This window comes from Rhagoletis zephyria, unplaced genomic scaffold, assembly GCF_001687245.7.
Source record: "Rhagoletis zephyria isolate East Lansing unplaced genomic scaffold, Rhagoletis_zephyria_1.1 Rzeph_scaffold_00514, whole genome shotgun sequence".
NCBI lineage: Eukaryota > Metazoa > Arthropoda > Insecta > Diptera > Tephritidae > Rhagoletis > Rhagoletis zephyria.
Genome location: NW_016157598.1, coordinates 198025 through 208951, shown reverse-complemented (window position 1 = coordinate 208951; position 10927 = coordinate 198025). Strand labels below are relative to the sequence as shown.

Sequence of the window (10927 nt, the reverse complement as noted above, 5' to 3'; positions counted from 1 at the left end):
TAAACCTTTGATAATTGTTGTTTCCCTAAAGAAAGAAGTATATCGTTATACTCAGCTCAATCATCTCTGTCGATCCCAATATTTTGTTTTTTAATTTGAAATTTGGAGCCAAACTGCATTTTCCTCATCNTTGAACTTAAACCTTTGATAATTGTTGTTTCCCTAAAGAAAGAAGTATATGGTATACTCAGCTCAATCATCTCTGTCGATCCCAATATTTTGTTTTTTAATTTGAAATTTGGAGCCAAACTGCATTTTCCTCATGTTTGTCTACCAAAAGCTTCATCAAACCAAAGAACGTAAACGTTGTCGCTTCTTATACATTTACGTTCTTTGACGCTACCAATTTTAGTCCAATTGGTTCAAAACGGCAACGCTGTCTGTTAAACAATTTTTCAAGATAGTTGGCAACGCACACAGTGATGGACAAATGTCCAAAGAGGAAAATAGAATCTTCAAATGCAGAACGTTTTCTTTATTTTTCCAACCACAACAAAATTACCTCATTGAAAAATAGTATATTTTAGGCGAAAAACTCGCAAATTCTAAATAAACAATTAAAAATGACGGGCACGTTTAGCGTCAAGATAAAGTCAAAGAAAGGTCAGTTTATTGTTAAAGACTTAACAGCTAAAACAACGATTGGAGAGTTAAAATTAAAAGTTTCGCAATTGACTGAAGTAAAAGAATCACTACTGCATATACTAGCTGGTTTTCCACCACGTCCATTAGATCTAACGCAAAATGCGAGTTGTATATCAGCGGTAGGTATTAGTAGCGGCGAAACTCTGATTGTTGAAGAAAGGCCAGCAACGGCAGCCGTCTACTCTTTAGAGGATGACGAAGCACTTGCTCGTAGATTGCAAGCGGAAGAGGAGGAAGAACAACTGCGACAAGTTGTAGCGGAAGCCACTGCCACGGAAGGTGCAAATGGTCCTCAATTACCGATCGAATTGCCTAGTGGCTCGAGCGGAAATTTCAATGGCATTTTACTCAAGAAGGTTGTACCAGCAGATAATTCATGTCTTTTTACTAGCATACGTTTTGTCCTGAATGGAAAAATTGACAACGAGGGTAGTGAAATGATGCGGCATATTATTGCCCAGGAGGTAGCCGCCGATCCTCAGGCATACAGCGACGCTGTGTTGGGGAAATCAAATGCCGAATACTGCGCCTGGATACAGAGACCAGATTCGTGGGGCGGTGCTATTGAAGTGTCAATTCTCTCAAATTACTACGGCATTGAAATTGATGTTGTTGATATTCAAAATGCGATTATAAATCGCTTCGGTGAAGATAAAAACTACGGTTTACGGGTATTCTTACTATTTGATGGCATACACTATGATCCATTATATATGGAGACAGTTGGCGTAAGTAATAAGTTAGTAAACACCGAAATTACCATATCATAAAATTTTAATTCGTTAGGGGGGGGCACCAGCTACTATATTTCCAATTGAAGAAATGAATGTGTATCACCAAGCGGAACAGCTAGCCAATGAAGCAAAATCATCAAGACAATTTACCAATGTTGACAAGTTTTCGCTAAGATGTCTCCAGTGTGAAGTTATGTTGGTCGGTCAAGTGCAGGCGCAGCAGCATGCAAAATCAACTGGGCATACCAACTTTGGTGAAATTTAATACGCAGTCATTTTCAGTTCAATCTATTTCTTCGCTTTCTTTTTGTTTGCCTACTATGTACTCACTTCTTAAGCATATATAACATCAATTATCAAACAGCGCATAAGCAAACGAAGATACTTGCAATATCTTTTCCTAACGCTCTCAACACTCGTCAAAACTGTTAGAAATATGCATAAATTTCAGCGCACTTCTCATATGAAAGAATAGTTCATTAATAATTCTATATAATTTGTAAAATAAGTTGAAACGAAATATGTATTTAAATATCCTGAACTAAATGTAAAGAAATGTTCTACAATAGTCTAGCCAACCACATAAAATATTGGAACCTGCTTAATACCAAAATTTTAAACATTTGCAAAAGTAGTTCGAAATCCAAATCGGTAAGTAATGACTACATTGCTAGAAATTCACGCAGAACGCTATACTTTAATAATTCGCGCAACACTGCAGTTGTGATTGCAACTCGAACGTTCATCATTTATGTTTTATAGATAGGTTACTCTGGGTTTTATGACACAATGGCTGCGTTTCTTTATACATTCCGTATAATCCCATTTCACAGCCGGAATAAACAGAATGCGTTTGAAATATGCGTTAACATATCATCAGGAACGTTCTAAAGAAAATTAAACGAAAAAGTTTATTCCAAACGTTCAGAATGAATAAAGAAATACAGCCAAAATATAGGATTCAGCAAAAACAAATTTATCCGGTTAGAAAAATAATCTTTGGATTGTTGAAACATGTATACAGGAAAGGCACTACGCAGATGGAGCCCATGGGGGTGTCATTGGTGAGGGATTTTGAAGATATGACATGACCACTGCACTCACTGATAACATAAACGATGACAGCACCTGTGGTAAAACGATTAATTCTGTGGAATAAAATACAGCTTGTTTTCTTTTACCTGCTTTGCGTCATCACTCACTCGCGAACTTGCAAAGCTAATGCATGAGCAATAGAGCGCAAACCATGCGCACCATTTCAACTTCATCATTAGGCCACACATTGAAAAAATCATTCCTTCAATTAAAATATATTATTAAAAGCGTTGTCTGAATAAATTGCATTGCACACTACTCACCCAAAATGTTCATATAATCCGGCATAAGATCCTCGCTGGAACTGGCAGCCTGGCCTTGATTCTGTGGGGGTTTATACCTGTTAACCTTTTCCTTGCGTCGTGGATCTACTGAAGTGCTCATGTTTATATGTTAATATTGCTTCGGTGAATAAGGCTAAGTAGGTTAATAAATACAGTAACACTAGGAATGGCAAAGATTAATCATTTGATTGCATTTTTCGATTATTAACTTGGAATGCTGGGTACAGCTGGAAAAATATCGATGGCAAAAGTGTTGGTTTGCCTTTTATTAGCTGTGTTTCTTTCGCAAAACGCTTGCACGCAAATGCAGCAACAACGTTACGATCTGACAGAGGTTTTGTTCATTTGTGAACCGCTCTGTTTGTATTGTTTCGCTGATAACTTGGGAGTTAGTCTGTTCCTTCGAACTCCGGACTAAATCCTGTAACTTCTGACTAGGAACAGTAGCTCATTTATTCTCTCAAACGTGTTCCCACTTACAGGTTTTATGTCAATAGGAACGACTTCCTGTAAGTTCTGACTAAATCCTGTAAACCGGACTGCTATTGGAATACTCTGGGTTGGTAGCACGGACAATTGAACGTATACCTAAACATTGAGGTTATTCACACTTGCCTAGTTATCAGGTTATCTGGTTAAAAATTATTATTGTGTAGTGTAGTTTATTGATGTAAACTAAATAAAAAATATAACCACATAATCACATAACCTGATAATCAGGCAAGCGTGAACAACCTCATTGTTTCATTTAATTTTCCAACAAGCAAATAAACTTAATGAGAGTTTATTTTTCATGTACAATTATAAACATTAAACTGACAAAACATTTGGGTTGTTCACACATGCATGGTTATCTGGTTATTTGCATGAACCAAAAATACAAGATCACGTAAGAACGCGATTTTTTATTTGTAACTGGTTTTGAGAAGAAAGCGTAATACAATCGAAATGGAACCTTGGTTATAAGCATATGAATATAGACTTACTACAAATTTTCAAAAGAATGCTTTTATGTTTAATGTTTTTATAACCATTTATTTAAACGATATTACATTAGGGGTCTTCATGAAAAGTGATAAACTCTTGATACTTGATAAAAGGAGTCTTCATCAAAAGTGATAAACCGTTGTTAAACTTGATAAAATGATAAATTTATCATTTTGATAAATGAATTGTCAAACTTGGTATGGACATCTACTTAAAGAAAGTTATCAGTTTATCACTTTTGGTGGATAAACGTATAAATTTCAGAAAATTTCAACCCTGACAGACTGCCAGTTGGTCGATTTTGCTACGAACACATAAAAAGCCAATTAGCAAACTGGACGAGGTAAGAATGAAACATGAATAGCCAGAAAAGTTGAATAATAAACAATTTTTTGCAATTATTAACCAAGGTACGTTTGGCATACCTAAAGAATACCGACCCTTAAGCTAGAGAAAAAAGAAAACATGGACGTGGTGCACCCCTTTCTGCTGAGTTTAATGGTAAACTTTTTCTGGTTAAAATTGACAGGGGTAGCGCTAGGAGGGGCTAAACGTGGAATTTCCAACATTTTCAAAAGCTTATATTTTGAAAACTAGCATTCATTTTTATAAAAAGAATTGCCGTAATTTCGTTGTTTACCTTTTCTCGCAATGTGTATACATTATATGCATAGATATATATATCCAATGAAAGGCCCTTTAATCACCTTTCCAACTGTGTCGATATTTAGAAAATCGGTTCAATAATTTTCGAAATATAAGCTTTTGGAAAATGTTGAAAATTCCACGTTTAGCCCACTCCCCTCTATCGCCGCCCCTGTCGATTTGCACCAAAAAAATATGCCATTAAAATCCGGAAAAGGGGGCGGGCCGTGCCCACTTTTTTTTCTCTAGCTCGAAGGTCAGTATTATTAAGGTGTTCCGTACGTTTATGAAAGAATGCGGATAAACTGATAAATTTAAGCAATTTATCCCTTTATTACTTTACATGAAGACCCCTATTAATAACTCATACTGGGAATGTTCGATATTTAAGAAAGTATCGATACCATGATTCGATTTAATTCATTGCATGTAAAATCGATATGAAGATATATCGGGTTGAACAATATCGATACCGGAAAAATCGATGTTGAAAATCCTACTCCCAATTGGATAGAATATTAGACGTGCCTATCAACTCACCTAATTGCGTTATTTCTATTTGTATATTTACTGAGGATTCAAACGACATGCCGGTCGACTGTATTGTCAAAGAAGATAGACCAAGACAATAAAAGTATGTTCACATATCAATATTATCTCAATCAAAGCTCGTTTTTTAATCACCCCGTTTACACAGGCAAATCTCAGATTAGCCGTCAAATTTGTTGTGCTTGTTATTCTCACATCTCAAGGAAAAGTTATGTTTCTTCTCTGTGCTCACGTTTTTCTGCTATAATAAGGCTATCTGCACACTGGTCGTCCAATCATAGTTGCGTTATCGTCTCGCCCTGAAATTTTGGGCCGAGCACATGCATTTCAAAGGAGATCTGCACACTTGTCGTTATCGGCTGGTTATCGGCAAATCGTAGAAGATGCAGAAACGGATAAGTACGGCACTGTCGGTTGCTAATCGTTGTGCACGCATTGTTTGTTTACATTTTATGGGGAAAAATTAGTGAAAAAGTTAATATTTGCATTAAAATTGCATAAAAATTAGTGTCTTTGGTATAAAATTTGTCGAAATTATTAAAAAGTGGATAATTGCAATAAAATTCAACAAATGTGAGCGTTTTAACTATAAAACATGTCGAAATTGTAAAAAGACTCTGCGTGCATGCACAAAATACATTCCAGGAAAAGAAAAGAAGAGATATTACTGAAAAATTATGTCTAGAATTGTTGCAGCACAGTCCATATTTTAAAAATTGCCGGTTTTTGTAATTATTTCGCTAAAATATCAACCAGAAAAACAGAAAATACCTGCTCTAAGTCAATTTTTAGACGCCAAATGAATTCAAATATCACGACCGAGTGTGCGAATATGTAGTCGTCAAGTAATCGTTGCGTCATGATTGTGACGATGAAGTAACTATGATTGGACGACCAATGTGCAGAAAGCCTAAGCAATATAAATATTAGTACTAGAGTAGCATTTTGAGCTAAATGTGTTTTTACGCGTAAGCAAAAACAGCCCATTATCTTTTTCTATCGAACATTCAATGCAACTTTGAGATTATTGTATCGAACATTCGACAATCACAAAACTTGGCGTTCTCTAGGTGAAGTGATCGATTTTGTTTGCGTTCGATAAAAGAGGTTCTCTGATAACACAGCGGTATAGCGGGGAAGTGATTCCTTGGACTGCGTATCAATAAAAAAAGTTTGCGTTCGATAGACGTAATTACACGTAATGTTGGCTTTGGCATGTCTCTGGAGATATTAAAACAAGGTGCCGAAGGACGACTATACATGAGTGAATTTAAGGGAGAAAAATGTTTAGTAAAGGAACGTTTTGTGAAACGCTATCGACATGCAGATTTGGATGCACAAATTACACGCCAACGAATGAAGGCCGAAACCAAAGCTGCGACTCGGTGTCGAAATGCGGGAATATTGGTACCACATATCTTGTATACCGATCTGAATGAGCGTAAGATTTATATGGAATATTTTGAAAATGCTGCCACAGCCAAAGAGTATATTCAACAAGTTGTTTGTGAATACCAGTCTCATAATGCGGAGGCACTACTAAGAAAACTTAGTACTCAGATTGGTTCCATAATTGGGAGGCTACATGTAAATAACATTATTCACGGGGATTTAACCACTTCTAACATTCTTATAAATCCCAAAGTCGATCAAAATGATGACTTGTACGATGTTATATTTGTTGATTTTGGGTTAAGTCATTACAACCAAAGCGCAGAAGATAAAGGCGTTGATTTGTATGTTCTTGAACGAGCGCTTCTTAGCACGCATAGTGAACAGCCATATTTATTTGAGTATATTCTGGAAGCATACCGTAAGGAATGTGGCAAGGATGAAACCATGGTGGTCGCGAAATTTGAAGAAGTGCGAGCGCGTGGGAGAAAACGTACTATGATTGGATAAACGTCCGTTTATTTGTCATGCAACTTTGAATCATATGCCTATTTCGTAAACAAAATTTTGAAGCCATTATAAAATCTAGAATTTTATATCAACATAATCTATAATGAAAATTGGCACTTGAGCGTGAAATGTATTTAATTTATACACTAATAAAGCAATTACACAGTAAAACTTGGAAGAGTAACAATTACTCTCTCGTTTTTTGTAGTTCGCTTTCTGCGGTTATTTCAGGCCTTGGGGATGTACTTTGATCGTCACTACGTAAATTTTCAATTTTTATCTTTTTGATGTACTTTCGAATTTTTTGTTTCTTAGAGAGTTCCTTATTTTTTATTGGCTCGAGGCCCTCCACATCTTCCTCTTTGTATTGCTGATTTGGATGCTCTCGAACTTTTTTAATGGCGTCATCTAACTTAAGACCAGCGATTCCTTGTTCTTCGTAGTAGAGGCGCAACTTATCACAGAATTTCGCATGTCCGTTTTTAAATGACTTAGATTTAGTTGAAGGGTGCTGAAGAGAAAAGTGAATTATATAACCGTTTTCCACCCGAAGGTCAAAAAACGGATATTTAGATTTCTGCCGTAGCTTAAACCACATGGGGATTCCGCCTCTGATACTTACAGCGCCATCTACCACAAATAGTACGAACCAATGCTTGTTCGGGTAGCAGCGCTCGGCTGTCATACTTGTCAGTACCTCAAGCAGGCAAGGCCTTAAGGTGTGGTTCAAGCTACGGCAAAAACCTAAATATCCGTTTTTTGGACTTCGGGGAAAAAACAGTTCTATTTATGTGTTCGTGCCTTCGCTTGAACCACACGGAGAACTAATCGCCTGTGAAAGTTGAATCATGTAAATTCCCTATAAGCAAACAAAGCACGCGAGTTCCGCGTCCGCGGTAGCAGAGTGGTAAGAGTTACGGGCTACAAGTCTGTAGCTGCCAGGTTCGATCCTCGGTTGGAGCGATTGCGAATTTTTTTTTTATTGTTTTTAGGCTAGTGTTAAAATTTCCTACTGGGTCATTGGTAGAGCTTTCCGGCCGGTATATTAAAAAGGCAAACTGTGTTTCCTCTTTCTCCTACGCGTTTCGGCTTACTTCACGCTTTCATCAGGGAGTCTGATTTTTTTTTTTATTATTTATTTTATATATTTTTATTTTATTTGATCTATATATTTAATTTTGCTTTATTTTGTTTTCATTTGCTTTATTTTATATCAAATTTTTTATTTTACTATTAGTTAATTTAAATTTTTAGAGTTGAATTTTAATAAAAAGTCAATAATAACTAACTGAAAGCAACGTAAAAAAAATATAGAATTTATAAAAAAAAGAATGAAAACGAAATAAATGAAAATTCAACTGGCCGTGGGACTGCCGTCTGTTAGGTCAAAATTATTATGTGCATATGTGTGCCAGATTATACTCATAAGCTTTGCCGTCTGTCACAGCTTTAAGGCTTTATTTTTTATTACTTTGTATTTGTGTCTCGTCTTTGTTGGATAACTCTGCTCTACGACCGCAGACATATTGTAGAAGGGAGTCTAACTGTTACGAAATTTAGAATCATCAGCCAAGAGCTCCTCTGTTGTTGTTGTTGTAGCGGCTACAACTCTTCTCCCACCATCTGCTTAAAATCTCTCGGTAATTTATCACATAATTGCTCGACCATCTTTTGTTGGAGCAAGCTGTTCGTTACGGCCCCCAAAGTTAAATCGAATTTTTCTAATATAGCAAGAGAAGTCCAGTTAGGTGTGATACTAGCAAATTGATTATTAACTCTTAAGGCTGAAAACACTGGCGGTGCTTAGAAGTGCTTTTGTATCTCCGAATAGCGAATGTTCTTCCAGCCGTCCATTCCTAAGCGTTGAGATTCTATTCCCTGTTGGGCTAAGACTGGCTCTGCTATCGAAACCTTCGTTTCAGATTCTATTGTGCGTGGTTTGAAGTTAAAGAAGGACCCCTGGTTATAGCCTTCGCCTCTTGAATTAACTTTAGCCGCCCTTCAGCCCTAGCAATTTCATTTTTAATTGTTCGCTCAGCATTATCTGCATACCCTGACGCTTCATCCTCAACACTGCTATGGCTATCAGATACTATCGGTGAGCGTACCGTATTTGCTCGTATTTTATCCTCACAGGAACTGTGGGGAATAGAATCGTAGGAGATATTTAAATTTGGCTCGTGAGAAATATTTGTGACTTTTTGAAGATCACTGATCTTCTTGTTTTGTTGAGCTTGCATCTCCATTTGATTGTCGTTGGTGTCCTGGCTTAAAGCTGCACGTTTACGCGGAGGCGAGTCACCTCTCGTGTGTCTGTGACGTTTAGACGTTTTTTATAAAGTTGGGCTGTTCTGCTGCATTATGCTGCTGTTTGCCTAAAGGCCATGATATTATAATTGACCTAATGTGTCTAAATGTCCTCTCGGACATATCCCCCTCATTCCTGCAAAAAGCACGGGCTAAATCGAAAGTTGGGATACCAAATCTCAACTTGCTATCAGCCGTGGACGATAATTCCTTTCCAAACAATTCTTCGAAAGAATAGTTCATTACTTCTCATGACTCCCAATCAGAAGGATAACTCACTTGAACTGAGCTCAAAATTAAAAGGAACGCTTTTTTGTCGGAGTTATCCGCTAATATTTGGGCCAAATGACCCATAGTTGTCATCGCTGCACACGCCATAAACTGAAAGTAACATATAAGCAGTTTACCAATGCAGTAACCAATCGAATGTGTGCATGATGTCTGGAGGAAAAAAATTTCCCCTACAAAAATTTCCCCTTTTTGCCGTCACAATAAAAGTTACGTTCCAGATAACTTCAAGTAAAAACCTGTAAAACTGTCAAATAACAAAATTACTCTCTTGAAAGAGAAGAGCAAGAGAGAAAAAATAAGTCACCTGGATCGCGAAAAACCACTTTTCCTGTAACTACTTCCACTTTTTTTTAATGTTAAGCGCCATGGAGACGATCAAATATCTTTATCAACCGTTTCGCGTTTTGCTTGACAAAAAACAAGCGCATTTGCCTTCTGATCGTCGTGGTGAGTAAGTGCACGGACAAGAAAAAGAAATTGCTTGTTGAATTAACGCGTTTATTTGTACGTTTGCGAGCAATACACGAGCCAATCTCACACATATGCAATGCTTGACGTATTTATTTGATTGTCTCCGTGGCGCTTAAAGTTCCTTGCTATGTTTTTGTTTACAAATGCAACCCTGCCTATCGTTTGACACTTTTCATGAACTTGCAGAAAGAAAAACTTCGGAATAAAACCTGCAACTTCTGACTGAGAGAGAGATCAAGTAACTCTCACAAAAGTGGTTTGACTTGCAGGTTTTTTGGCACTTGGAACGCTTTCCCGCAAAAAAACCTGCAAATCGAGAATATCGTGAGCATCTGGAACGCAACTAAAATTATAGTTTAAAAAACTGAAGCCTCCCTATTATAATTGCCATTCGTACTGTCTTTAGGTAACTTCAGAATAGAAATCGCTGCATCTTTTAGGCGCATCAATATTACATAGTTACATCCCCAGCTAATAAAATGAAGGTAAAAAGCGTACTGACAAGTACGACAGCCGAGCGCTGCTACCCGATCAAGCATTGGTTCGTACTACTTCGATAGATGGCGCCGTAAGTATCAATCTGTGGTTCAAGCGAAGGTACGAACACCTAAATACATACGAATATATATGTATACAAGATGTTTTTCGCGTACTTACTCTTTCATCAATTGAACGCGCACAACGATCATAGAATTTATAAAGATGTGTAAGAAAAATGTCATTAGGTTTAATATGTTCATCCAAACTAATTTGTAAAATTTCAATGACATATGGAAAGTTCCTATGGCCGATCCCCTGACGCAACATCGCACCCAAGATTTGCATATTCATTCTATAGTTTAAGAATCATTAAGGGAAATAAGAAATAGGAAAAAGTATACAATCAGCCTTATCGCACATTCCATGCGAATAAATCGTTCCCATTCAAAAACAAAAATAAACCTGGAAAATTTAGGTTTGGTTTTGCTTTAAAATTTTTGAGAATATTTGTTCAAATGGAAGAATAAAACAAAACCA

General features: G+C 36.8%; 4 protein-coding genes across 4 annotated transcripts in view; 2 read left to right on the top strand and 2 right to left on the bottom strand.

Moving 5' to 3' along the window:
- The first annotated feature begins 391 nt into the window (after positions 1–391).
- Yod1 (Yod1 deubiquitinase) lies at positions 392–1992 on the top strand. The gene is made up of 2 exons (XM_017612232.1): positions 392–1373; positions 1432–1992. Exons 1-2 carry the CDS (start codon positions 564–566, stop codon positions 1642–1644), a joined length of 1023 nt encoding a protein of 340 aa, XP_017467721.1. The 5' UTR covers positions 392–563; the 3' UTR covers positions 1645–1992.
- A 64-nt stretch (positions 1993–2056) lies between these two features.
- LOC108360080 (protein Asterix) lies at positions 2057–2978 on the bottom strand. Its single transcript, XM_017612233.1, has 3 exons — positions 2738–2978; positions 2561–2676; positions 2057–2507 (listed from the first exon to the last, which is right to left on the bottom strand). Exons 1-3 carry the CDS (start codon positions 2856–2858, stop codon positions 2412–2414), a joined length of 333 nt encoding a protein of 110 aa, XP_017467722.1. The 5' UTR covers positions 2859–2978; the 3' UTR covers positions 2057–2411.
- A 2920-nt stretch (positions 2979–5898) lies between these two features.
- Tcs5 (TP53 regulating kinase) lies at positions 5899–7012 on the top strand. Its single transcript, XM_017612231.1, has one exon. It carries the CDS (start codon positions 6155–6157, stop codon positions 6839–6841), a length of 687 nt encoding a protein of 228 aa, XP_017467720.1. The 5' UTR covers positions 5899–6154; the 3' UTR covers positions 6842–7012.
- LOC108360077 (pentatricopeptide repeat-containing protein 1, mitochondrial) overlaps positions 6941–10927 on the bottom strand; it is a 14409-nt gene continuing 10422 nt past the window's right edge. The window contains exon 4 of the mRNA XM_017612230.1: positions 6941–7352. Coding sequence (XP_017467719.1) covers positions 7029–7352 — 324 coding nt within the window. The 3' untranslated portion in view covers positions 6941–7028. The remainder of the gene's footprint in view (positions 7353–10927) is intronic.

What these genes read in the sequence shown, in the direction of transcription:
- Yod1 (XM_017612232.1), top strand. Translation starts at nt 564, where the DNA reads ATGACGGGCACGTTTAGCGTCAAGATAAAGTCAAAGAAAGGTCAGTTT. An exon ending in TATATATGGAGACAGTTGGC is followed by an intron (nt 1,374 to 1,431) that starts GTAAGTAATAAG and finishes TTAATTCGTTAG; the next exon opens with GGGGGGGCACCAGCTACTAT.
- LOC108360080 (XM_017612233.1), bottom strand. Translation starts at nt 2,858, where the DNA reads ATGAGCACTTCAGTAGATCCACGACGCAAGGAAAAGGTTAACAGGTAT. An exon ending in GGATTATATGAACATTTTGG is followed by an intron (nt 2,677 to 2,737) that starts GTGAGTAGTGTG and finishes TTTTAATTGAAG; the next exon opens with GAATGATTTTTTCAATGTGT. An exon ending in TGAGTGATGACGCAAAGCAG is followed by an intron (nt 2,508 to 2,560) that starts GTAAAAGAAAAC and finishes GTTTTACCACAG; the next exon opens with GTGCTGTCATCGTTTATGTT.
- Tcs5 (XM_017612231.1), top strand. Translation starts at nt 6,155, where the DNA reads ATGTCTCTGGAGATATTAAAACAAGGTGCCGAAGGACGACTATACATG.